Source organism: Lissotriton vulgaris, chromosome 5 (genome assembly GCF_964263255.1).
Source record: "Lissotriton vulgaris chromosome 5, aLisVul1.2, whole genome shotgun sequence".
Classification (NCBI taxonomy): Eukaryota; Metazoa; Chordata; class Amphibia; order Caudata; family Salamandridae; genus Lissotriton; species Lissotriton vulgaris.
The window spans coordinates 1,463,632,242-1,463,659,958 of record NC_141693.1 but is presented as its reverse complement, the minus strand read 5'-3'; the positions used below and the strand labels follow the sequence as shown (position 1 = coordinate 1,463,659,958).

At 45.6% G+C, this 27,717-nt stretch overlaps 1 protein-coding gene across 1 annotated transcript in view; it reads right to left on the bottom strand.

Annotated features, from left to right (window-relative positions):
- Positions 1–353: 353 nt before the first annotated feature.
- The window catches only part of EIF2D (eukaryotic translation initiation factor 2D), a 163,010-nt gene continuing 135,646 nt past the window's right edge, over positions 354–27,717 (bottom strand). Inside the window, exons 13-15 of the mRNA XM_086923411.1 lie at positions 24,940–25,060; positions 23,838–24,012; positions 354–655 (exon numbers count right to left, since the gene is read on the bottom strand). Of these exons, the coding sequence (XP_086779537.1) occupies positions 585–655; positions 23,838–24,012; positions 24,940–25,060 (367 nt within the window). The 3' untranslated portion in view covers positions 354–584. The remainder of the gene's footprint in view (positions 656–23,837; positions 24,013–24,939; positions 25,061–27,717) is intronic.

Sequence of the window (27,717 nt, the reverse complement as noted above, 5' to 3'; positions counted from 1 at the left end):
ATGTCTTAGCCTGAGGCACTGCCAGGTGACTAGAATCCTTCAAATGACCTCTTGACCGTCTCCTCTGGTATTTATTCCATGACCTTGTTGAGAAGATAGCCATGTTGGTCTTCATTGATAGTTGTTCAGAGCTCACATGCATGGTGATCAATTTTGTTTTGGGGGGTTTACAAGGCAATGAAGCAGTCATTCTTTTAAAGCTCTTCTTGTGTTTTGTCGGTCCTCTTCATACCGCATATTCAGTGAATTTCAAAGAACAGATTTGAAATTAATGATGGTCTGTGATATCCCCCCCACCCAAGCTTCATTGTGCATTTCCTTCTAATGTTACTTACATATCAGGAGCCATTACATATTCTTAAATATCTTTATTTTATACAGCTTCGAGAATTTCCACTGCAGGATCATCCTCTCAATGTTCCCTGTTGCGAATGTATCGTCCTGAGGGTGCTCCTATCTCATTCATCCAAGCATGCTGAAGCTTTGAGAATTTGCACAGCAGGATCATCCTCTAAATGTTCCATGTTGGTAATTTATCTCCTGAAGGTGCTCCAAGCTCATTCCTCATTGGCCTCCGGGCCACCTCACTTCTTCTTTCCAGGCTTTGCAGCCTTGTCGAGACCTTGAATGAATTTTCGAGGTATGTGGTATTCATCTGCAAGAAAACCACCAAGAAACATTCTCTGTCAGCCATTTTATTTTTATTTGACTCTTTTCAAAATGCTATGTATAACGAATGAACATGCTGGGGAAACTATTAAATCCACCATCATATACTTGTGAAACTAAGATTAATCACAAATGCCATTCACTCCCTCAACCAATGAGAATTCAACATTGAATAATCTCTTTGACAGCATGCGAGTGTAGCTTTGTCAAAAAGTCAAGATGTGTAACAGTTGGTGGGAGTGACTCATCTGATTCCAGATTTTTACTTTTAATCTCAGTAGTCTGGCAAACCTTTGGCATATGCAATGGGATACTTCCAGATCTATGGCTTGGTAATATGCTAGGACAAACTGGAGGATGAATAACTAACAAATAAATGATCAATCAATAAAATACAAAAAGTGGTTATTATAATGTACAGATTTAGCACAGATATACAAGAAAATAATTATAATCGCATTCTATTTCCTTTTAATTGTCATACATATCTGGATTCCTAATGGCAAGCCAAACAAAAAACACACTGTGAATTTTAACCAATCCAGTTTCAACTATTGGAGATAGATACTGTTACTTCCCTGTAACCAACTGTTTGCACTTTCTTATGTTGCAGATTACATGCTGTGCACTATCCACCCATCTAGCACTGGACTGCTTGTCTGGGTCAAGGGTATATAATGCCTACTAATGCAAACAATCAACGACCTTGCTTTACATTCAAAAGGGAGGTGGGTTGTACATGGGATTCTAAAACTAAACAAGCTGCAAATAGTTAATTACAGGTAAGAAACAATTTCCATTTGCAGCATGTGATTTTGAGATCACATGCTGTTCCCAGACTATATAGTAGTACCTAAACTCTGTTAAGGCAGGGTGGACAGAAAGCAAAACAATGTTTAAAAAGTGGTTTAGCCAGCTCAGCCTCATACTTTGCCTGAATGTCAATGGAGTAAAGTATTGTGAATGTATGTGTTGTTGACCATTTGGCTACCTTGCAGATATGCATAAGCAAGATAGCCATGGTTGTGCAATCAGAGTAAGCTTGCGGAATGTCTGTGGGCACAGGGATAGCAAATCTGAAAGCATCACACAATCAAGCAAGGTATATCTACTTTAAAAACTGTCTGCCCAGTTGTGTCGGCTGAAAAGAAACAAACAGTTTGTGCAAAAGATAAGTTCAAACAAGTACATGGCTGCTAGTATGACACCTTGTGAATGCAGGGCTCGCTCAGTTGTGGTTTAGGGAGATGGAAAGAATATTGTAAGTTCAATGCTTTCATTAAGGTGAAAAGGCGATTCTAAAGAAATCATGGATGTGTGCAGTAAGACTAACTAGTGTTTGTGGATCTGAATGAAAGTTTCTTCAATGGTTAGCGCCTGGAGTTCACTCACTCTGTGTCAGGCACTGACTGCTATCAAAAACCCAACTTTCACACAATAATGCCTATTGTGGACATGATTCCAGTTGTTCAAAAAGGGAACCCAAAAGTCTTGTACAGAAATTGAAATCTCCAGTAGACACCTTGGGTGATATTGGTGGAATTACTCTTTTTAAACTCTTCCATAAAGACTTATGGGTATTTTGCCAAGCGGGTGGATTATTTGTTTCATAAATATATGGCTACAGTTCATAAATCAGCTCAGCTAGAACAATTCAGGACCCTCCGATCCAATATGGGATACCGCGTGCTATCCTTCTTTAGAATAAGAAAGAACATAAACATCCTAAACCTCTGATGTAATGCCACTTTGTCTATCACTCACTTGCTTTAGAGTTAACAAATCTCTTTCAGAAATAATAACAAGTCATCTGTTAATTTTGTGCCTTTGTGGAGCTGTCAGTGCGGGTATGTGTGAACCTGATGGGGTAGCTATGCTGTACCACTGACAATACACATTTGCCTGTTGTTAATGTGATTCCCTCCTGAGGGTAATCCTCTCCCCCCCCCCCCCCCCCCAACAGGTGTCTTGTGAAGGGGAAATGCAGAGACTGTCACTATTTGGAAGCAGTAGAAGCTACTTGTGAATATAAGCTTTTGCAGTAACCTTGGGTTCCACAAAACTCTTATTTCTGAAAGGACTGTTTCTGTGTGGTTTGTTGTTGCTGTCCTTGTTGCTGAAAGGACCGCGTACCTCAGTAAGTCTGTCTACAGGTGCAGTTCTTCAACATGTTTACAAGTGGCATTGGAATGAATGAGGTTGCAGAACAATGACCATAGACTAGTCATTATCAGTCCTCCTTAATCATTTGAATAGCCACATCATTACACCGGTCAAATAAATGAGATATATTGAAAGGTAAATCTAAAAGGTATTGCTGTACGTTTGGGCAGAAAAATAAAACAAAACAGTACGATGTTGCAGCTTAAAAAGGTTATGAGGTTACCCTAGGTGCTTTGCCTGCACCTAGGGTAACCTAGCAAACATGCAGATTTTTGAAAACTAGACACCTGGTGGGGGAATCCGGGGTGGGGTGACTTGCGTGGCTCTCACTAAGTAATTTTGCCTAGAAGCCATTGCAAACATCAAACTTTGGTAAAAACACACATTTTCCTTACATTTCTGTGATGGAAAGTTCTGGAATCTGCAGGAAGCCACATATTTCCTCCAACTCGGAGTTCCCACTTGTCCCCTAATAAGAACGGTACCCCACTTGTGTGGGAGGGCCACTAGACATGACACGAAAGGGATTTAAAGCGCTACATTGAGAGAGAATTAATCTGGGTAGCTGCAGTATTTGGGGCCATTCTGTGGTGTCACCCATGCAAACCTACGAACCACAGACATTTTTGAAAAGCTAGACAAGCAGGGGATTCCAGGGTGTGTGCCTTGCGTGGATACATTAAGGTTTACTTACCCACAATGCCCTACAATCCTCAAACTATGCCTGAAATCACACACATTTCTTACATTTCTGTGATGGAAACTTCCAAAATCTGAGGGAATCCACAAAAATCCTACCACCTAGCGTTACCGCACTTGTGGTGATATAAATGCTACGACACTCGTGTGGCTGGGACTAGTGCCCGCTACAGTAACTGGATCAAACCGAGGTCAATGGAAGCCCGTTGAGAAAAAATTTATAAATAGTTTGACACCAGAATGACAAAAATCCAACCAGTAAAAGCAAAGTTATGAATTTTTAAGGTTTTTAGTGAAAAGAAGTGCCTAAAAGATCTAAGCGCCAATCAGGTACACATAGTATAATTGAAGTCGAAAGTTATGGCCGACCACGATGGAATGCAGTTTGGATACACAGGGTGGATTGGGCCCTGTCTCCGCTTACCTTCGGACTTCAGACAAATAGGGTAGAAGAAGGTCCAAGAAGGTAAAGTTTAGTAGGGCAGGGCAATGCAGCCGGCATTATCTGAGGAAGAAGCATTGCCATCGGGGAGCCACTGGGCAAAGTTGAGTTGAAGATCCCTTCGTTCGGACATAGGCTTTTTTTGGGGAAATCCAAAATCTCAAGCGGGATGAGGTTGCAGGCTGTAGCTGCAGAAAAGAGCGTAACAGAAGCTACCGCAAGTCAGGCCAATCTGCAATTCCATTTGAGTGGATCAGTGAGCAGGTAGGTCCTGATCTCCTGCCGGTTCTCAGAGCTCTGCTCCTATGCTGTTTAGTTTGATTACTATATGGTACAAGTGTACGTGTACAGGCCACTGGTCATTAAGAGTTCCCTAGCTATATTAATGGCTTCACTGAAATGTATGGTGTTTGGTATCAAACACCTTACCTTAATAAATCTGTGCTGTTGCCAGTACAATATTTATTATGACATGCACATAGAGGGTACCATAGCGGTGCCCACTGAAAAACCCATCACTGTATAGTGTGCTGGCTGACAGGTATTGACCAGCCTGCCAGCACAGATGAGTTTCTTACCCTGCAGGTAAGAGTCCATGCTCACCGAGGCCAGAAACAATGTCTGCTCCAGAGGAAGGTGTTTATACCTCCTCAGCAGGATTGATAGTGATTTAGCATATCAATGTCAGGGGCTTTAAAGCCCCTGTCAGATTTGATATGCTACTTTGGCTTCGCCCAACCCTGGGAAATTTCACCCTCTGCCCTGAGGCCCATCTGGCACCAGAACAGGTGGGAATTTAGCTATGCTAGTAGGCATGTTGCACCACCCGGCTAGTCACACCCCTAAGGTGGGCTACCTGATGTGCTCCATGAAAGAAGGGTTGCATCATTTTGTTTTTGGTGGAATTAGGAACTGTAGGACAGGGTTATGACCACTCCCACAGGAAGTGGTCATATAGGGAGTGTAGTGACTCCAAGGGTAAATAGCCCAATGGCTACTACGCTTCACTCCCCTTATCGCCCTGAAATTCAGTATATAGGTGGCCCCCTGACACTTGGAATGCAGATTCACATAAATAAAGAACAAGAAGGACAAAAAGGAATAAAGAAGATGGACATAGAAGAGCCGAAGAACGCAAGAACTGAAGACATGCTGTGGACTTGGCGCCAAACCCCGACTGCTTGCTCCTGTCTCGACAATTGCAAAGACTCAACTCTTCCTGCAGTTCTGTATCCTCCAAAAGCCTTGGAGGGCTGACAGCAGTTTGCAAACCAGCCAGCATCACCCTTTAAGTAGAGGAACCACTTGTTTGCAGCCTGCAGGCCCCAACTGTAACGTCTGTTTCACCAATCTGCTGACCACTGGGTCCACCGAAGCAGCAGCTGCCCAGGAGGACGTCACTGTCATCCAAGAGGTCAGATCCATCTCCCCAACAAGTTTATATACCCCAGGAGCCACCATGCACCAAAACCCAGGGTACTGAACCCCTTGTAGCAGCCATGGCTTGAGTAGTGTCCAGTCCAGACACCAACACAGCGAAGACCAACCTACGGACGTGGGACTCGACCATCACCGAGGCCAGCACCAAGAATCCTGTCCTGTTTTGTCGCCATTGCCAGATCGACCTACCAAGTGAGAACCTCCAACGCAAGCGACCGGCCAGACAAAACATCTCTGCAACTGAGCCCAAAGGCCCAAGTACGAGCCTACTGACGGTGTTGCTCCAGAGACCCTCAAGAACAGAGGCCCCTTTGGGTTCCAATAGAACTATCCTCAAGTCCCCAGTTGCAGCATTGTTTTGTTACAGGTTTTCTCCATAGACTTCCGCAGTAGTATAAGAGGCTACCCTTATGAACAGCACCTCTGCACCCAGACACACCAGGGCATGCAAACCGAAACTGCTGGTTGTGCTACGGTCCTGGGTTCCCACATACCTTAAGTCCAGAAGAACAACCCTGTAACTGAATTGCAAGTACCCCTATGCAGTGTATGTTTCTCCCGTAAGATACCATTACTGCGTTCGAGGCTCATGCCGCAAATCTGACAGCTGTATTTTCTGTGTTCCTGAAAATCGCTAACGCGAAAAGTACTTACCTAATCTTGTAGTCTTTGTGTCTAAATGAATTTTTTAAAAATATTTTTTTGAATACATTTTCTTTTTCTAAATTGGTGTCTGATTTCCTTATTGGGTGTGTGCCTCATTTATTGACTCTGTGTGAGCAACAAATGCCTAATACTCCCCTCTGATAAGCGTAAGGCTGTTCGACCACACTACCACAAATAGAGCACCTTGAGATTACTAGAGAAAGCCCCTGTACACTAAGCAGGGATACCTGGACTCTGCACAGTGCATCTCATTTTGGTACACTATAGAAAGACAGCTTCCTACACTCAAGTTTTGGCTTTTGGCTGTTTGGCCCACTCTCAAGGTTCCAGGATCGGGTGGGAACCACTTGGAGGGTCGGACTCAATTTAGTTATGGTCCAGGTTTAAGGTGTGTGTTAAAGGTTGTGGAGTCACTCTGGTAGCACTGGGATCAAGCAGCAGGGCAGTCCTCCGAGGGTACAAGGCATACGCAAAGCAGCACAGCAGTTCTCTGGTGGCAGCAGGACAGTCCTCCGAAGTAAAGAGCAGACTTCAAACAGCAAGGCAGTCCTCTGAACTACAGTGCAGTCCTTCTGAGGGTCCTTCAAAGGTCCAGGAGTGAACTGTAGTGGATCTGAGGGTCCTATTATTAGGACTCGGCTAGCGTAAGACTGTGCACATGCGCAGTCACGCTGGCCAGACTTAATGACATAGAGTGAGTTTCACTAACGAGGTTAAGCCCTGCCCCTCTTTTCCATTGGTTGGCTTCACCGTTCATGCTAAACGGTGGCCAACCATTGGAGAAGAGGTCCCAGTGACGTTCTTCTTTCTCTTCAAGCCCTTTCCTTTTCAGACTGGGTTCCTTGACTTACGTGTGTGGTAAAAGATTTCTTATCTTCTTTATGGGTCCAGATGGCCCCATAAAGAAGATAAGGAACCTTTCATGCCAGCAGGAAGTCAGGCGCTTGTCGGGCGCTTGTTTTTTGGGCCGTTACTGCCACCTTATAGGATGTCCATTGTAGGGTAGTTTGTTGTCATATCACTGTGCTGAAGTGACAGCCACGGTGGGAGGGTCGGAGGTCTGGCTTGTGTTTTCTGAAGCTGGAGGAGGGACACAGTGAATATCAACGTGGCGGCGTTTATAATTGCTTAAACAAACACTTTCGTTAAAACATAATACCCGGGTTAAGCTGTAAGGTTGCTGTGGGGGGCTTCATTCAGCCCAGAACCTGTGAAAACGTTCGCATTTGCATGTGAAAATAAGCACTACAGAAATGCAAATGGCTGTAGCATGCCTTTATCGCCATTCTCAGAGGCCGCGCTGGGGACCCGTTCTATATGGAAGGCATCATGAGATGGGCCGAAGGCGCGCCTAAGGCAAGCATGTATGCGCCCGTCCACGCCCGGTCGTCGCCAGGAGCCAGGACCTGAACGTTTTAGGCCAGAGCCAGGTACTTGCCCTAAAGCTGTATACACCTACTCTAGCCAGGAACTCTTTGAGATTGGACAAAGCAGCTTACATAAATGCTTCCACCCTGTACCCCTTCGACACTAGAGGTACCCTTTGCATGCAGGTCCTGCAGATTTCAGAGCTTGCAACTGACACAGCACCCCACCTATGATATGTTATCTGATAACAGTTAGAAACAGTACAGCTTTCATACGATGAGAGATCCCTCTCCTCAGAATCATTTGGAAGACCAAGACTGGAATTGCCTTCTTAGTAAAGTGGGATCACTGCCTAAACACGGGACCTTTTGCCCATCAAACTCCTCGATATAGGATCCCTGACTGAAACTTGGCTAAAACCCAGCCCACCCCCTGCTATAGCACTGGCACATCCAGAGGGATATTGTATCCTAAGGCTAGATAGATTATCTAGAGTAGGGGGGTATAGCGATAATTTACAAAGAATCTATTAAAGTAACAATATTGGAGCAATTAAGTATGACAGAATTGAAGTACTAGTTTTTAGAACTGACCTGCACCCACAATACAGCTGGAAAGGTGCATTGGTCTACAGGCCTCCTGGTCCTCTTTCGAGACTTCTCACTCCAACCAATGGAATTAATTTCCCGCATGTCATTTCTACCCAAAAAAACCTTTCTTTTGGGTGATTTTAATGTCCATGGTGAAGTCACCTCAAATCAGGATCCCTCGTCGCTCCTAACAGATTTATTAACGCAAGATTTCCATAAGATCAACAATGGCCCCACTCATTTAATGGGACACATGTTAGATCTTATTTTTACCAACTCTTCCAATATGCTTTGCGGAGCCACCTGCCCTCTCACACGATCATTCGCTTATAGAGTTCCAAAACAGGGGCCCCAGGTTGCACAGCGCTTTTTCTTCTACTCGTTTGAGTTGGCGCAGACAGTGGCATAAAATCACTCCTGACCAGTTTCAGTATTTAATTCCTACATCTTGGAACCTTGACGCAGAGAATATAGAGGACAGTCTAGCCTGCTACAACTCTACTATAAAAACTGTCATTGATTTTGTGGCCCCATTAAAGCAACGCACCTGCTCAGCTAGGCATATTCAGACAGCATGTTTTTCTCCTAACCTTAACATGGAAAAGATTCTTTAAAAAAAATTGGAGCCGCGTTGGCGCCTATCCCATAACGTACTAGATAAAGCAAATTACAAAACTGCTGTGACCAAATATCATAAAAATATTTTTTTAAATGCCTGGATAGCCCATATTTCACTGTAATTAGAGCAGGCTGGGAATGCCCCCAAATCCCTTTATCAGATTCTTAAAACCTTCACCCATCCAAAGGCATGCAACAATGAGTAAGCTTCCTCCCAAGATTTATGCCACAAAATAGCCACTCACTTCACAAAGACAATCGCTTTAATCTATGATAAAATCACCTCTGATGGAAGTTCTCTGCAAGCACCCATAGCTGACCATCTTCCCGTCCTGCACAATGTGCAGAAGTTAGAAAACGTCCTCTTGCTCATGCCCGGTGAAGAGGAGTCTTTACTCAACACTGTAAAATCAGGTTCTCCTCTGGATATCATCCTGGCCAAGACCACCAAGCTGCTGTCCAAACAGCTTGCTTCCCCAATCTGCTCAATTCTTAATCTATCTCAGAGCAAAGGTCAACTCCATACTGAGTGGAAGGCGGCACAAGTACGTAAGAACTTTAAGGCCCCTATGGATAGTCTTTCCAACTATCACCCTATTTCACTGTTACCTCTCCTGAGCAAGATTTTAGAAAAACACATCAATAAACATTAGTCTGACCTTGTTGATGCCTCCAGCTGTCTTGACCTATCCCAGTCAGGTTTTAGACCTAGGTATAGTACAGAGACAGCACTGATTGCTGTCACTGACATCATCAGGCAGTCCTTTGATAATGGACAAGCAGTACTTCTTGTGCTGCTTGATCTGTCGGTAGCCTTTGACACTGTCTCACACCAAATTCTGCTCAGGAGACTCAGCGATATTGGGATACAAGGTACAGCTTTACAATGGATGTTGAGTTTCCTTTTGCATAGAACTCAGACTATTAACCTAGTCCCCTTCCGCTCTAAGACCGTGAAACTGACAAAGGGAGTCCCCCAGGGATCCTGCCTAATGCCCACTTTATTCAACATCTATGTGGCCCCTTTGGCAGGATTACTCAGGCACCTAGGCTTTATGTCTATCTCATACGCTCATTAAACTCCGCTTCTACTCCCTTTTGACAAAAATAATCCCAATGCCCAGTCCATCTTCTCAGAGGGCATGAAGGCCATTGCTAGCTGGATGAGGCATAATTTCCTCCAGCTCAATGCGGGAAAAAACAAAATTATGTTATTTTTTTATTTTATTTTAGTGTTTTATAGAGCGCGAACTTGACCCGTGGGGGTATCAGAGTGCTTTACATGGTATACAAGGTCTACAAACCAACATCACATGCAGAGAAATACTAACACATCTTACTCTTACTCCTACATATAAATGATTACAATCATAGTTAGAAACAGTAAAAACAGCGGCCCTCATATTCTTTGCGGAATAATTAGTGATCAGGGGAGGAGGCAATAGTCTTGGCTTCTTTCGGGAGTGATAGGCTTAGATTCGTCAGGCAAAATGTGGTGGGTGAGGGCAGGGATTAGACAAGGAATTTACAAATGAGGAAGGTTTTTGCCTCCTTCTTGAAGCGTTCGAGAGAAGGGATTTTTCTGATGTTGGGTGGGAAAAAGTTCAAAATTCTTGGTGCGTCCCCAGTGAACGCCATATTGTAGGTTCTTCTTTTCTGAAACAAAAAGGCAGGTTGGAGTAAGAGGTTTATGGCGGACCGGGAATTTCTGCTTCCTCCAGATACCGCTAGTTTCTGTCCCAGATAGGCAGGGAGTTTGTGTATAGGGCCTTGTGTGCTATGCATGCCAGTTTCAACTGAATTCTGGCTTCTAGCGGGACCCAATTCAACGCTTTCATGTGTGGAGAGATGTGGTTGAATTTTCTGGTGCCAGTGAGAGTTCTGGTGGCCGTGTTGAGGCAGGCTTTTAGAGGTGCTAAAGAGATCTTAGGTAGACCGGTAAGGGTGGAACACCCATATTCCAATCTAGAGATGACTAGAGCTTGAGCTGCCATTTTTAGGTCAGGAGCATCGATGAAAGGTTTCAGCTTCCATAGATAACTCAGGCGGAATCTGGCTGCTTTGGCCATCGAGTTGATGTGGTCTCGCATATTCAGGTTATAGTCAAGGATTATTCCCAGGTATTTGGCAGGGTCCACAATGGTTGGCGGGCAGTGTAGGGCGGTGATGGCCTTGATCCACTTCTGAATCTCCGGGTCGGCTTTTGAAGGGGAGATTAGAAGAAATTCAGTTGTCTTTGCATTGAGTTTGAGTTGGTTAGCGGCTAGACATTGGACAGTCAGTTTCAGGGTCTCATTCAGAGAGAGGATCTCCTCGAGCGAAGAGATATTGATGTATATTTGGGTATCATCCGTGTACATATGGTAAGAGATGTTGGCGGTGCGAAGAACTTCAGTAAGTGGCTCTAAGTAAACATTAAAGAGGGTGGGGGATAGAGTTGAGCCTCGGGGGACTCCAACCGTGACCGGGGTGAGAGCTGATAGGTTGCCGTTGATGAGGAATCTCTGAGAACGGTTATGGAGGAAGGACCTAAACCATTCTAGGACCACACCATCCAGGCCCATTCTGAGTTTAAGGCATTCGATTAGTTTGTCATGGTTGACCGTATCGAAGGCGGAGGATAGATCTAAGAGGATTAGAAGGCAGGTTTTGCCTTGGTCTAGGGCTTGGAGGGCATCGTCAACAATGTGGAGCATAGTGGTTTCAGTGCTGTGTCCTGGTCTGAATCCAGATTGGAAGTCATCGAGTAGGTGGAAGTTGTTGATGTGGTGGCTTAGTTGCTGTTGTACACATTTTTTCAATACTTTGGCTAATAGCGGGACATTGGAGATAGGTCTGAAATTGCCAGGAGAGGCTGGGTTCCGTGAAGGTTTATTAGGATAGGGAGGACTTGACCGGCTTTCAAGGGGTCCGGGATCGAACCCTGCTGGAGGGAGGCATTTATTAAAGCAGTCCAGTAAGAAACGATGGATTGGGAGGCAGCAGCGAGGCAGTTGGAAGGTAGCGGGACATTGAAATGGTTGTTAGGGTTTAAGGAGGAGAGGATTTTGGAGATGGAGTCTTCGTCATAGTATTCGAAGTCAGTCCAGCGGGCTTGGTTTTTAGTAGAGGCCATGGGGAGTGGTGTGGAAGAGGGGGACAGGTCCGAGAAGGGATTAAGAGTAAGTTGCAGCATTTAGTTCAATTCCTAATGTGATTTTTTCTGCGAAGAAAGAGGAGAATTCTTCTGACAATATTAGGGATTTGGGGGATTCTTTCTGTGTTTTGGCCAGTTTATTAGATTGGTGTTTGGCCAGGTCAAATAGCTTACGAGGTCTATTCTTGGCGTTCTCCAATTCCGATCGGAAATATACTTTTTTTGAGTTGAGGATGTGTTTGTTGTAGGAGTTTCTCGTCTGGCGGAGCAGTTTTAGATGTGTAGCAGAAGGGTGTTGCCTCCAGTTTCTTTCGGATTGCCGTAGAGCTCGCCTTTCTGTGTTGAGGGGACCAGTGAACCAGGGGTTTTGGTCTTTGATTTGAGTTCTTTTTAGTTTTAGAGGGGAAAGGTCGTCCAGGATGTTTGCTATAGATGACGAGTAATGATCATTGAGGTCGCTGACCGTGGTCAAATACAAAGGGGGGAGGAGGTCAGATTTGCAGCGAGCCTCCAGTTTTGTAAGGTCGAGGTTCTTAGTGTTTCTGGTCCAGCGTTTAGGAATCACCGGTTGCGGTGTCTTTGATTTGTGTGTCCCAGGTAAGATGAAGGATATGGAGTGGTGGTCGGAACAGTCGCAAGGGTCTATGGAGATGAGCTTGACTGAGGATTCCTTGGAGATGATCCAGTCAAGGATGGCCCCTTTTGAGTGGGAAGGTAGAGAGGAGGCTTGAGTCAGGGCTTGGTCGGTTAAGAGGTTTTTAATGGAGTTGACGTAGGTATCTTTAGTGTCATTCCAGTGCAGGATGAAATCACCTAGGAAGATCTCTTTGGCATTGGAGGAGATCTTAGTTGTGATGATTTCAAGGAGGTGATCAGTGAAAGAGTGGTTGGAGCCTGGAGGGTGGTAAAAAATGTGCAAGTTACAGAGATGCTGCAAATGGAGAGTGTGAGGTATTCGCAGGAGTCATTGGTATCCGCCAAGAGTTCCGTGACAAGAAGGGAGGAACGGTAGATGCAGGCAATGCCTCCTTTTTTCCTGTTGGAGTGTGTGTCAAGTCTGGTGATATTGTAATTGGGAGGGACTAATAAGTCCAGGCAAGGGGAGGAGTAGTCATTGAGCCACGATTCTGTAAGAATAGCTAGGTCTAAATTTTTGTTAAGGATGAGGTCAGCAATATCGGCTGCATGCTTGATTGCTGATCGGCAATTGATTAAGAGACCAGATAGGGAGGGTTCTGGGGGATTGTCGGGGGTCTGGACGGTCAGGACTACAGGTGCTAGGTTGCTTTTCATCACACTTCTGTGGTGGAGGGTAGGAGGCCTGTTGGGGTTGATGGTGACCGTACTGATGGGGTGTCCGGGGTTCGTGCCTAGTGGGCACGGGATGGCTTGAACAGGGTTGTGGTCTTGGAGGATGTCTAGGATTTCGTTTTCCGTGAGGTCTAGAGGGTTAGACGAGGTGGTAGTAGTGATGTAGGAGAGTACAAGAGCTCGGGATTCCTCCTCAGAGAGGTGGCAGTGTTGTTTGCGCGGGCCAAGATGTCTCAGGGGTAGCGGGAGTGGCTGTTTGGGTGGTTCAAGGAATGGAGGGGGGGGGGGGGGGGAGTAAGAGGTGACATGAGGTTGGCAAGAGAGAGCTCGGCAAAGTGAAGGAGGATCATAAGGTCCCGAATGGATCTATGAATGCTCTGAGTGAGCTTAGTCGCTCTGGAGTGCAGAATTTCTAGATCACTATAAGCAGGGGGTGCAAGAGGACAAGGAGGCAGAGGTTCGGGCAAAGGTTCGAGAGCAGTCCCAGGGGAAAGTAAGGGCGGGGGGGAAGGTAGGTTGGATTGAATAGACTCCAGGGTTTTTAGTGGCGTAACTAGCTTGCGATTTTGGTGGCTGACTGGTGTGGGGGGAGGTCAGAGGTCTGGAAGCGGCTCTGTGAGCCGGTGGGCGAGTTATAGCGGTTAGGGCGAACATTGTTGGGAGCCAAAGGAGGAATAGTTTGAGTTAAGTCCGGGGTCAGTGTGGGCGTATCAGTCTACCTGTTGGTGTGGGGCGCTGGGAGGGAGAGGATCAAGGGTAAAGGGGGGGTACGTATTCGGGGTCGGTAGGCATGCTGGGGGGATAGGAGGAACTGGAGTAGGAGCCCTTCGGGGGGTAACCGGGTGGTTGGGCATCATAGGTTTGTCGGACGGTGGGTCATTGTCGATAGGAGGAGCTGCAGTGGGCGCCCGTAGGGTGGGGGTAAGTGGGTGGCTGGGCATAGTAGGCTGGTTGGCCGATGGGTCAATGGTGCAGGTGTTAGTTATCCTATTAGTGTCTTGGACATGGTTTCTGAGGAGGATGAAAAGATCAGCAAATTTATTCAGATTATTGGTTGAGGCCTGGATCAGAACAATGTCATTTTTGGAGAGGGTGATGGTGAGGTCTGCTCGTAGGGTAGAGGAGGGAGCGATTGAGAGCTTGGTGCCGTAAGGAATGTTACTGGTTAAGCAAACGTTAAGGAGGTGCATCAAAGAATTGCGCCAGGCGGCGGTTCTTCTAGAATAGAAAATTAGGTCATTTATGAAGGTGCCACTGTCCGCGTTGAAGCGCAGGTCGGATATCAGTGTTTCATGGTGTCTTTTTAGGGTGGCGTGTTTGAAGGACTTATCAGCGGTTTTGGAGAGTTGGGGGGGGGGGTAGACAAGAGTGTAGAAGTTTTCCTCAGCCCATGTCAGGTCAGGATGTGGCATGATCGTTAGGGAAAGGCGCTGGTGTGAGAAGTAGGGTAAAGCCTGGTCTTTAAGGGAGGTCTTCTGGTGAGCGTGGATGAGTCCTGAGAAGCCTTAGTGCAGTAGGGATCTGATGAAGAAGTGATCTACACTTTTAGAGGTAGGTGAGACTTCAGGGAAACAAAAAAAAAAGTTTGAGGTAGCGCCATCTTAAGGTCAGGCACCATAAGGAGAAGTTAGGTTTACTGGAATCATCTCCAACTTAGAGTCAGGCAATGCTCGGCATGTAGTGTGCAGTTAAAAGTGAACAGGAATATCTCACAGGCTAGCACACATTTGATCGCAGAAAAGCATTTGGTTCATATTTTATATGTGGCGCTTGTCTTTCTGCACCATTGAAGGTATGGGTATCAGGAGCGTTGGGAAATTTGAAGTGCACTTTGTAGCACCTTCAGAGTTTGGCCCGGGACCATGCAGCGGGTGGAGGTGTCTCTAGACGACCACGACGTACCTTGCACGCAACATGCAGCACCCAAGGTGAGTCCTCTTCTGCACTCAGCGGCAACAAAGGCAGCCGTAGCAGCAGGCAAGCAGGTGCCAGGTCGGGTCGTGGCAGGGCAGGGCTGCGCTCCGTGGGAGAGGCAATGCTCAGCGCCCCCACCGCAGCGGCAATGGAACGCTAAATAATTCGGCGTCAGATAGATCGAGGAAGGAAGGAGGCGGCAGAATCATGCGGCAGTGGTAAAACACAGAGGATCGCCAGCACCGGCGCTAACAGCCGCAGGTGGGCTCTGGACCCGGAGCGAGGACAATCCCGAGATGCTCACGGGTCAGCCTCAGGCAGGCGGGCGAGCAATCCCATTGGAAAAATGTAAAAGGAGGACCCCTCACAGGTTTGTTGAGGACCAGGGGGAATGAGTAGGAAAAAACAAAAGCGTACAATTTTATTGTACATTTTTTACCATATTATGTTTTGTCATGAGCCTCAATAGCTAAAAATGTCAGTAGTGCTAAAACCTCATACGTATGCTCTATGTTATGTGCACTGATTCAATTTAAAGAAGTTTATGTTGTTGCCAGTACTACCCACCGACTTTTTGTAACTTTGCCTCTCCCGCTGCAAGACAGCCTGTCTGTGACACACACCACTATTTACACTACACATGTAGGATAGCCTTAGAGTATCCACCTAAGTAGGACGCTTTTGTTTTTTCCTGGGCGAGCAATCCCAACATGTGACCGTCGGAACTATGTCTGACCAAACCAACGGACCGTTGCCAATACGATGCCATACAATTCCTCTGACCAAGACAAGGGTACTGCGAGCACAAAGCTTCAGCCTGTCGGGGCGTCAGTCAGGTGGACGGGCCGCATCAATTATCAGGCGGGAATCAGACCCGGACCGAGGGCCATCCACAGCTGCACCAGTCAGGTCACAGGGTCTGGAAAGCTTGGCTGTGGTGAGGGCACCCTGCAAATGGCGTCACCACCCCTGGACAACTGCCCGGGTCCAAGGACACTGCAGGTGACGATCGCGGTCGGAGGGTCATCCCCCCGTCAGCAGCAGTGCAGCCGCAAATTAAGAGGCCACTCAAAGCTGGTTCCACTGCGCCGGCGGTGCCCTGAGCAACGACGGAGGGTCCCTTGCGGCAAAGGAGCAGAGGAGGAGCACGGCTCACAGGTAGGACGAAAAAAAATCCAACAGTTCATGCCGAAATTGAGGGAGCAGTGTTTCTGGTGGGGCGATGAGCCATCTGGTGGTGGGAAAGCCGGATTTCGAGCGACGGTTTAACTGGGATTAATACCAGATTGGTTATCCCCAAGCCAGCGGAGCTGGGCTCCGCACCAGCCCCTAAGACCGTGGTCAAAATCCTAGGCGTCCGCCTGGACCAGAAACTAATTCTGATGGTACATGCTTCAACCACCGTCAGCATTTGGTTTCTTGTGCTAAGCCTCCTCCGAAGGGTATTTCCTTTTCTTCCTCTTACCACTCAGAAAAGCCTTATCCAGGCTCTAGTGCTAAGTCAATAGGATTACTGCAATGCCCTTCTGATTTCAGCTAATGAAGCGTCATTGAACAGACTACAAGTGGTCCAAAATACTGAAGCTCGACTAGTCTCCAAAGCTCCTCCTCTTACTGCTTCTCTTCCTCTTCTGCAGCAAATGCATTGGCTCCCACTGCGTAAAAGGATCAGATTCAAGATCTGTTGCATTGTGCATAAGTCTTTGAACCTCAAAGGTCCCAATTATCTGGCAGAAATTCAATAAATATCTGCCACTTAGGGCGTTACACTCAGGGACCACATCTTTACTCGTGCTTCCAAGTTGTAAAATATCTCGGTGGGGTGGTAAAGCTTTTTTCTACCTGGCCCCTATTTATTGGAACCAATTACCTTTTCATCTGCGGGAGTGTTCTGACCACCTGCGGTTCCGCAAGCTTCTTAAGACTGCATTGTTTATCTCTGTTCCTCTTCTCTGGCCGACGAAAGCACTTCTGCAGTGCGGAGTACCCCTTGGGGGGTGATTCAGGTGCTTTATAAACCAATAAATATCAAATAAGGCAACCCAATGTTATCCTATAGAAGAGAGGCCTCATAATAGTAAACATGTAAAACTTAAAAGTACATGTACAATTTTTTAAACACAATGCACCCTGCCCCATGGGCCATATATGGCCTCATGAAGGGGTGACTTATATGTATTAAAAGCGGGGAGGCTAGGTCTAGCATGAGGCTCATTTTACCAGGTCAAATTGGCAGTTTATAACTGAACACAGGCTGCCATGGCATACCCAAGACATGTTTTAAAGGACTACTTAAGTGGGCAGCAGATTAAGGGCAGGAGGTGCACTAGTAGTATTTAATTTACAAGCCCTGGGTACAAGTTGCATCACTTTACTACAGACTTATAAGAAAATTAAATGTGCCAATTGGGTGTAAGCCAATTATACCATGCTTAGAGGTGCACACGCACTTTAGCACTCATTTGCAGGGTTAAAAAGCACAGAGTCCTATGGTCAACATAAAGAATTTCAGCAAACAGGAAGTGAGAACGCAAAATGTTTGGGGGAAAGGTGCCCTAAGGGCTATCAGATCTAACATTCAACATTAAAAATGTATTTTCAAGAAGGTTTCAGCGTTAACATGTGCTTCTTGGGCCCAACTGTATAGCACCAGAAAAGTCTTTCTTTAGCATATTGCTTCATCTCATTCACACTTACAAACTCTAGTTTTGTCTTGACTGGATTACTGTTCCTTGCTATCTAATGGGCTAAGGGGATTTAAAACAAACTCACCACAATCTACACTTCACTCCTCTGAGCACATTTTTTAATCTCCCTTGGATGGCTAATGTTCTTAATAGTTTGCCTGCTTACATTTGGGTTCCTATATTGTATCACTTTTACTTTTATTTCATAGCATTCTTTTCAAATGTTATTCTCAGGCTCTTTTATACCCATGATAATAGTTGATATTCATCAGCCATGAAGTCTATTATGTTCTACTTCAATAAAACATTTAATTGCTTCAAACACTACATGTGTTATATTATGCTACATATACTTTTTCCTTGATATTTAAGATCTGGTAGAAAGGAAAGTTTCCTACTGGAGATGGGACATCACCGGAAGTCTGCAACTATCTGAAGAAACTGCTGGTCTGCCTAAGCACCTAGAACCATGTCCACCTACTTAGGTAGAGAAGGAGCGTGCTTTGCCCTGCAGGAGGAGAGACAGTCTACGAGCAGAAGCCCAGCTTGTTCATAGGGTGTGGGGCAACAAAAAGTACCTGACTGCTGAAAGGAAGCAAAGCGGCCCATAACCTAAAGTCTGCAGGATCCCCTGGTCTCTACTTCAGGCTCCCACCGTGAGCAGTATAAAAAGTATTCACTAAGTTGTAACAGAGTGGTCTGGTGCTCATGCAATCAGCCTTTAGTGCTGTTGGTGCACCTGGAGGTGCCCGCTCAAAAGGAGCTGTTATGTCGGTCTCAAAAACTGCAATTGCCAAAGACGAGCGGTCACATGTATTGGACCAAAGGTCGCGACTACTGCCAAGTGAGTTGCTCAGCGCCCCGTGGTCTGAAGGGGGCTAGGCAGCTGTATGTGGTCTCCAGACCCTGTACTCAAGCTCTAGAGTGTGGAAACATTGATGGCACCATCCTGCACCCGTAATTCACCAAGGTCGCTTATCAGGCCAAATAGTTCTGTTGCTCCACAAACTGAGAGACGACACCTGAAAGTGAGTAAAGGGAAACTGTTGCTGCTAATGCTAACCTTTAACAGCATGGATTTCTTGGGCCAGAAGACAATTAAGTTGACACAGGCCAAACTTTCAGGTAACTACTACAGATCTGGATCTGTGCCCAGCCTATGCCACTACCGATATCTTTGATCAAGTCACACAAGAGGGAAGAGGAGAGGAAGCAGGCACCAGAAGGATGTCTGCATATCATTAGGTACTGTAGGGGGTCTGAAACCCCATTGCTGAACCACGTTTGCCATGTGTAATATTTAGTAATACTGTGTGATAAGTAGACTAGCAGAGGGCTGGACAATACTAATTGTGCCTGTTGGTTCTCTGTTGAGGTCTGAACTCTTGTACCTCAACACTGCCTTCCTAAGAAGGCTATGACAGCCAGCACTCACTACCCTTACAGTCAAGTGTGAAGAGGACTGTGCTTGGCATGGTGTGGATGGACAGCAGGAGACCAGTGGCAAATGGCCTCAACCATCTGGGTTGGGCCCAGTGGCCCCAGAATGGTGTCTGACATACTTAAACAGACAAGGCTGCTAAGGGCCACCATCAAAGCAGTTAGGGGAGCCACATAATCTTTAACAGTAGCCAAAGCTAGACCTTGCTGGGATAGTCGGTGCAAAATGCAGAACACCAGAAATGCATGACTGAAATGGGTCATGACCTTCTGACTTGCACCACTGAACAAATGACCCACAAGAAAAGATTGTTTCAACAATTTGCATTAATGGATTTTGTGGTGGATTTCCTGGTAACCAAGATGACATCCTCAAATTCAACCATAAGCAAAAGGTCTCTAGCTGCCATCACTCATCCTGTGTGCTCTTGCGGAGTTTGAGGCTTGGTACCTAATACTCCAACTGTGAGAACAGGTCCATCTGGTGGAGGAGAGGAAAAATGAGCTGAATGTCAAGTGTCAATAAATCTGTGTATCAAATTCTTCCTCCTCACCCAGTCTGGGGCAATCAGAATCAGCTGTATTTGATCTTACTGGACCTTCTACAGTATTTACAGACGTGAAATCTGTGGAAAAGCATATAGTAGGACCAGTGACTATCAGAAACAGAAGCCTCCTACCAGGGAAACATTGAGAGGGAAGCTATGGGCCGTAGCAAAGAGAACCACACATAGACACTCCAGTATGGCTAAAATCCTATCTGTCACTTTGGGATGAAGTTTTCATTTGTGCTTCCTCTTTGTGGTTTAAGATGAAGCATTTGATTTCACGTTGAGGAAGCCTGCAAAGTGTGCCACCACTGGGGAAATTCCCCATACCCGAGACAATTGTCACACACAAATTGCTTTCCCATACAGGATCCGGGATGGCAAACTACCAGTATGATGGTCTGGAGGGAAGAATATGTAGTCTGGTACCTAGGTTTGCAGAATAGCTGGATTACCCAGCATACGAGGTGATAGTCTTCCAATCGGTGAACAAATGAGACACGTTCCACCATTCTCCTCCAAACAGAGGATGGCGGCTTACAGAGGAGATGGGAAACAGACTTTTGAGAGCCAGTAGAAGATGGCAGGGACTAGATGTGCTGCTATTTTTAGCGATAGTGTCACATGGATCCAGCCCTGCACCAAAAAGGCGATATACGAGTTGGAGAATATGGTTCGGCTGGAAAGTTTGCCACTACTGGTACTGTGGTGCCCTGGCGTAGCTTTAAAATGGTCTGTATGGCTGGTGGAACTGCTTCACTGAGGAGGCTTCTCACTTTTGAAGCTCTACTCTTTTACGTTTGAAGACTTCCAGGGAGGATTTGGCCTTTTCACTGAAATGCTGATCCCTATCAAATGGCATGTTCATGAGTGTGACTTGCACAACTTCATTGATGTCAGTGGAACGCACACATGTACAATGGCGTATGGCAGGTGTTTTTTATTTATTTATTTTTATTTATTTGAAGAGTTATATACAGCGCTGGCTAGACCCGGAGTTCTCAGAGCGATTTACATGAGAACAGTTGAACAAAGTTACATCAGTTACCATAGCATAAAATAAAACAGATACGAGTTACTTGGAGCGGTGGGTGGGGGGATTGGGACATGGCTGTAGGAAAAAAACTGAAAAAAGTCAGACAGGGCTGGAAGCGGAAGGCAGCCACAAGATCACGGAGGGAGGAGGCGGGGGAGGGAAAGGAAAAACACAGCGGAGAGAGGAGGAAAAACTATGTCCAATGTCCGGCTGGGTAGGTGACGGCCAAGGGGGTGAAACCAAAGCCAATCTCCTCTATAGCTGCCTAAACAGCTCCAGCGGGCATCAGCCATGTTGCTCGTGCTCCGTGGACAGTACAACATATATGATTTCCGCCCAGGGGGCATTGTCATAGTTCGATCAGCCGCACCAGTCCCGTTGTTACTGGGAAGCGCCGCCCGCCTCAATCTCCATCTCTCTGGCACTGATCTCTCCTCAGCTGGTCATCAGTTGATCGCGATTTACCAGTAGCTACCAGACACCTTCAGAGTAGCTTGCAACCTTGAGTTTATTTTTAAATAAGTACAGTGTCACATTTTCCATTTAAAGTTAAGTTAAGGCTGTGTTTATTTTACATTATTTTCATCAGGCTGCAGATAGCAGAGTCCGATAATGAGCAGTGCTTGGACAGATTTATGACCCAGGCTGGGGCACAGAGGTGAACAACTGAAACACTGAGGTATTTAAACTTTTAAATAAAAGTTCTTGTCATCTCAATATTGGAGCTGTGAGTAAAATTATGTTTCTGAATGCTTTTAAATAAGATAAAAACAAAATGCAAAATTATCTTAATGACCAAGTTAACTCTTTTTTTTAATGTACTCACATTTCAAAGTGTTGCATTTACAAACAATAGGCCTCTTGCTCCCAGTAGGCCCTGATTTCTAAGTATAACTGAAATATTCAGCCATTTTTTTTAAATGAGAGACATTCAAAGTGCAAAAAACGTTCCATATTATGAACATTTTTGAATAACATTTTCTGCACTTTGAATGTCTCCCATAAAAAAAAAAAATGATTGTATGTTTGTGTTATACATGTAAAACACACAAGATGATGGACGGAATGTTGCACAATGGCAAAACATTCACCCCCAGTCGCAGATCTGGGTTTAATCCATCGTTATTTTGCTCACCAAGCCACCCCAGTTCAGACATGGCCATATGTAAATCAGTCTTGACCCTGTGCCTCATGGGAACAGTCCAGCCCGAACTGCCAAGCCATGTCTTCCCTGGACCGCAATCAAGCAAGGAAAAAAGGCAAATTAATTCCCAGTCGGACTGGAGATTCATGTACTTAGGGTCGGATGTCTTTTGAATGAGCATTTTTATAAGCAACTAGCAGCCCGTCCCGACCTTGTCCGGGAGCAACAGGCTTTCCCGACCCCCGCCCGCCCCAAAATTGTCCAGCAGCCCGGGCCCCCACCCGGCCCTTCCCCCGCCTGCCCTGACCCCCGCCTGCCCCGACATGGGTCCCCTCACCTCAGCCACCGCTCCTCCCGCCTGTCCACTGCTCGCACCGCCGCTGGCCTGTCCGCTGCTCCTCATGTCACCGCTCCTCCCCCGCGCCATGTCCGCCGCTCCCTTACCTCACCTGCCGCTCCTCCAGCCTGTCCGCTGCTCGCACCGCCGCTGGCCTTTCCGCTGCTCCTCACGTCACCGCTCCTCCCCGCGCCATGTCCGCCGCTCCTTGTCGCGCTCCTGGACGCCGCGCGGCCGGCGCTACTTCGGGGGGACTACTTTTTTCTTTACTGTAAATTTTTTAAATAACGTTTTTTTATTTTATTTATATAGCCTATAACCATCTACACACCCCGACGATTCCAACGATGTATCGGGTGTGTGGATTGGCGCTGTGGTTCCCGAGTTTACCCGCCTCAAAGGCTGAAAGTTCTTCCTTTATTATATTAGTATAGATTTGTACAGCACTGTATATATTTCACTCACTTCCAGCACTTTTATCACTTAATCACCCTTGCGCCGTTTTTCAAAATGCGCTAAGATTGCTTGTGACAGCCTTACTTTGTCATTTCTACACCACAAAAAATTTTAAAAACAAAAAAGGGATTAAGCTTCCAATACATAATGTTTTTGATGTATTCATAATTGGTGTGTTCTTCGCTTCTTAATTGAATTCTTCATTGAATAAGTGTTGGCGTAATTGAATTTCTCTCGCTAATGTTCATTATATATTAAGTGTTAAAGCCATTTTGAACCCGACAGAACCAACATTACATCACATAACATGGAAATCAGTGCACACATTCACTGGGCACTATTGTTTACAGCCAGATATTGACGGTGTAGTTACCTTTGTACAAGAGACGCTTAGGAATCTTTTCAAGTCCTTGTCTATACGACAGATTTCTAAAACGCGCTTTTCTTCTTATTGCCAAACAGTTGCATTTAATACTGTTAACTAGCTACTCTTTTCATGTGTTTGTGACAATTAATGGAGAATCTATGATACAGAAGAAAAGGTTACGTACCAGTAGTCCTGGTTGTGCATCACGTGAATATTCATGGAAGTCATGAAAGACCCACCGCCTCCCTGGCAGGTTATGTTTGGACAGTTGTTCTTATTCATATGCTCTCATTTGTAAAAAAAAAACAACCGGCCCTAGGAGGCAATAGCCCGGTCAATGCACTGTGGGGTCCTTAAGGGACACGCCTCGTTGTTTTTCTTGGTCCAAACGTAAGCCTATGAGGCTTCATTTTCTACCTTCAAGTACACAGTATTTAAAGGGTTTTTTGCATGACAGATGCCGCAATCCATGTTATTATGGACACACTATAGCAATATGATAGACTTAAATTGTCTATGTTTTTACATGAACCAATGGATAATTAAATTCTACAAAGTAATCTTGATGAAAGAACAAATATACAAAAAAGTTTTTCCGGGGTCCACGCAGGCAGCGGAGCAATATTCAAGCATTTATGACTTAATGAAGAGCCTATGATGCAGAACGATTTTTAAATGCCACCGGATATTCTTTAAAAGAATACTGCTGTGTACGCCTCTGGAGAGAAAACCGAGGCTTCCAATAAAACATCAAGATGGGAGGCAAAAACCAAGCAGTGTGTATGCAAATCTCAATTTCGACTTACCTAGCAGCATCTTGCCCAAGTGATGGACTTGGTTGCCTTGGATCTGCACCTGAACTCTGTCCTTTGACCCAGGAAGTGCATGGACAGTAGCACTTGCTTGCACCCTTTGTTGAAGTAGATTGGCCAAAGCGTGAGGGTCCAGACCGTAGAGCTCGAGGTTCTTAATCATGGTCACCTGCAGAAAAGAGGATACCTGAATCAGGTGAAGAATGCTTGGGATGTGTGCCGAAGTAAGCAAGGAGGAGGGCTGAGGAAATTAGGCTTCTGACTCCCTTATCTGCTGTTCAGATGACAGCCAGTAAAAGTTAGGAGGCTTCTTTGCTTAAACGTTGGAAAACAAATGTTGTTTTTTAAAAGATTGGTTCCTGAATTGTCTGACATGAACTGCTAGCAAAATAGCTCAATTAATTAAATGCTACGTGCTTAGATTTGTGTAAATCTTGCTGATCACAGCTGCAGACATCCCAGCAGAGCTCACTGGGCCTCTCGTGACTAGCAGACTAAGGGACATGCTAAAGTCAGTTATAATCTCTTGATAAATAATCAGTAACAATTAATGCCAAGCACTACAAATATCTATAATAAGGAGCAGGTCTGGTGTCTTCAGGTTTGCACAGCGCCTTTCCTGGTTCTCTTACCCCAAAAGTAGGTGCTCAGTATATTATATGCTGGCAGGTAACAAGAACGATGAGATCAAATAACATGATCAGTGTCACACTATTGAAAGAGGAAAGTGAGGATTAGAACTCCGGTGGTATGGTTTCATGGGTTGATATCTATCAACTACTCGCTCATAACTAGGGGTGACAATGCCTGAACACTAAGCTTTATTAACACCCCAGGCTCCATTGCTGTTAAACCCCCCCCCGCCCCCAAAAAGAAGAAAGTTGAGCCTTGATGCAAAACTCAACTAGCATAGCAGAGAGGCCAGAAATTTGATAAAATAAGATTTTTGCCCCCTCGAAAACGGGTGCTGTGACTAGGTTGAATCACACGCTGCTGTAAAACATGGGGCACAAATATGCTCCAGTGGTAGTCATGGTCCTGACGTCCAAGAATAGCAGAAGGCAAGGGTACACACGTGGACACAAACATCATTTACCTTTTTGTTTGAGGACCTTTGTGCGACTGTGATTTCGATGGGATCGAGGTTCCCTTTGCGTACGATGGGGGCCTGCCCAGGGAATGTCACTTGGTGGGACGCCTGCATCCTTTCAAGACACCTGCAGCAAGGAGGTAAGACTGTTACACACTCTTTGTCGAAGTCATAACATGCAATCCTTTTGTTTAAAGGCAATACTGTTAAAATGTATTAGCTTTTTTAAGGGTTATTTTATTGTATTACTTTAATTCCATTGGGCTTCTACTATTGTGTCTATACTGCCAACGAGTGATAAGATCAGAAGCTGCTTTCAATGTAGTTACATTCAGAGCTTTGCAATAAATGGACTGCGCACGGTGAGGACAAACAAGTTGTCTCAGTCATTCCCCTTTAAACAAGCATTGGCATAGCCAATAGGTCTCGCCTTTGGGACCTTATAAGTGTTTAGTTAGTGGCGATTAAGTGCTTTGGGATGGGTGAAGCGTGCAGGTGAAAGGGGAAGAATAGTGTGCAAATTGAGAGCTTAACAGGAAAAGGGTGGGGATGAGATATGTGGAGAGGTGTGGTTCAGCGGCCAGGGCAACTGACTTCAGAGCACAGGATTCACGGTTAGATCCCCGGCCCTGGTGTCAGCTCAGCTCAGCACCATGTGACTCTGGGCAATAGCTCACTTAGGGGCATATTATCAAGGGGGTTTATTTCAAGAAAGCGGAGATAAAATTATCTCCCTATTACCTAGCTGTCGCTAACACCAGTTAGCGACAGCTAGTAGGAGATAGCGACCATCTTGGGCCCCACTTTGCATGTCAGTGATATTTATCACTAATGACATGCAAAGTGGGCGTACTAAGATGTTAGCAACTGGAAACAGTCTCTAACATCGCTGTCTCCTATTAACAACTTTTGGAGATATCGTGCTAAGCGCGGATATCTCCAAAAGCTAACACCTGCCCTGAGCAGTTCTTAGCCATGTTATCCAATGGGAGGTGGATAACATGGCTAAGAGCATTAGCTCGGTAATGCATGAATATCGCTGACTTTTCAGCGATATTCATGCATTGCGGCCGATTTTTATCGCATTTGCGATAAACCTTGGTAATACCAAGGTTTATCTGCGATAAAAATCGCCACAGCTCAGCGGTAAATTTTTGTCTCTAACCAAGCAATAGCGATAATTATCGCTATTGCTTGGTAATATGCCCCTTAATTTCCACAACGGCCCCCAGCGCCTTGAGACCCGTATGGGTGAGTAGTGTGCGCTTTACAAATATGGATTTATATGGCTTAAGGGCTACAGCTGCCGCTTTTGGAACCGGGTTGGAGTTCAGATGTTGGTTTAACACCCTGTGATACTGGGCAAGTCACTTAATCTCCCCTTGCCTAAAGCAAAGTTAACGTGCCCTTGTATACATAAATGGCCCTTGCACCAACTGAATCTGGATACAGTGCCCTTGCAAAGACCTAGGTTACTGGAAGTCAAAGTCTTTTCAGTGCAGTGTTTGTGAATGATAAATCCATTTTCGAGGCGCCATGTTCTGTGCTCAGTTTACGTGGACTAGAGACAGGGATCTAATGTTCTATTCTAGTGTTATGCATTTTAAAGTTTAGTTATCTCAGTAGGATGCATATAGGTGAGAAAGTAAAACTATACATATGTTTTACCTTTCCTCTTTTAGAAGTTACTTTTATATATTGTGCGTTTTCTTATTCTTCTGTTTGTGCACTCTTCTAAGACAATATTTGTTCAACTATTTTATTTTTAATTATCTGGAGCTAGAGTCTATTAACAATTTACTTTTGGGTACGGGATCTGGAAGTGAACAAACTGCTTGCACTTAGGTGCTGCGACCACTGCACAGAATATATATATTACAGAGGAGCGTGCCATTGCACTTTGCCAAAATGTCAGCCCTGCTGGGCCTTAGCCTTGGTTCTTAGGAGTACCTCAGGGGTGGGTAACTTTGAACCCTGTCCTGAATTGGTGCACAAACTTCAGGGATTGGCAACTGTAAGCATGGCATGGACCGGCCCACTCTGCACACTGCATGGGCCTGGTGCCCTGGAAGTACTAAGGGCGCTGTGCTCGGACAACGCCGATCGGAGTATCGGAAACGATATGGAATTAGCAGCAGCTTGATAGCCAATTCCATTCTTGTACCCTAAACTATAAATATGTGATTTAAAAAAAGTCTAATATAGGTTTTTGGCTGTCCTCTCAACACACAGCAGCCTCTTTGTACATCTCTGTAACCCAGTCTGGCATAAGTCACACATTCAGTCCGACTCCTATTTGCACCGTCATTACCCTTATTTATGACTTTTCTTATCTTCAAGCAGCATGAACAAATAAATAAGGCCCCGAGTGCATGCTACCAGCATGGGGAACAGGAACACCTCCAGGAGACCGGCCAACAGCAGGCCCTGTGTGGCTGACCTAAGCCAAAATGGCCGAAAGGCAGTGTGGGGGTCACAGAAAGGACCCGCAGGCAGGAGGGCCTCACAAGGCCTGGACCACAGCGCCTCGATGCGCTAGACTAGCGAGGCTTCCTTTGTAGATTCACTGTTATTGCCCGAACCTCAAAGATGTTGCTGCAAGTTGATCTGGTAGTGTTCCGGGCCAAGTCATGAGCTCTAGGAGTAAACCAAGACTATTCCTGGAATTCAGTAGCTAGCCAGGAGTTCTACAGGAGTACGTCTTACTTACACATCTGCTGTACAGGTGAAAGAAATATACCACGTCTCGCCAAGCTGTAGCAGAGCATGCATGTTTTAGTCTGT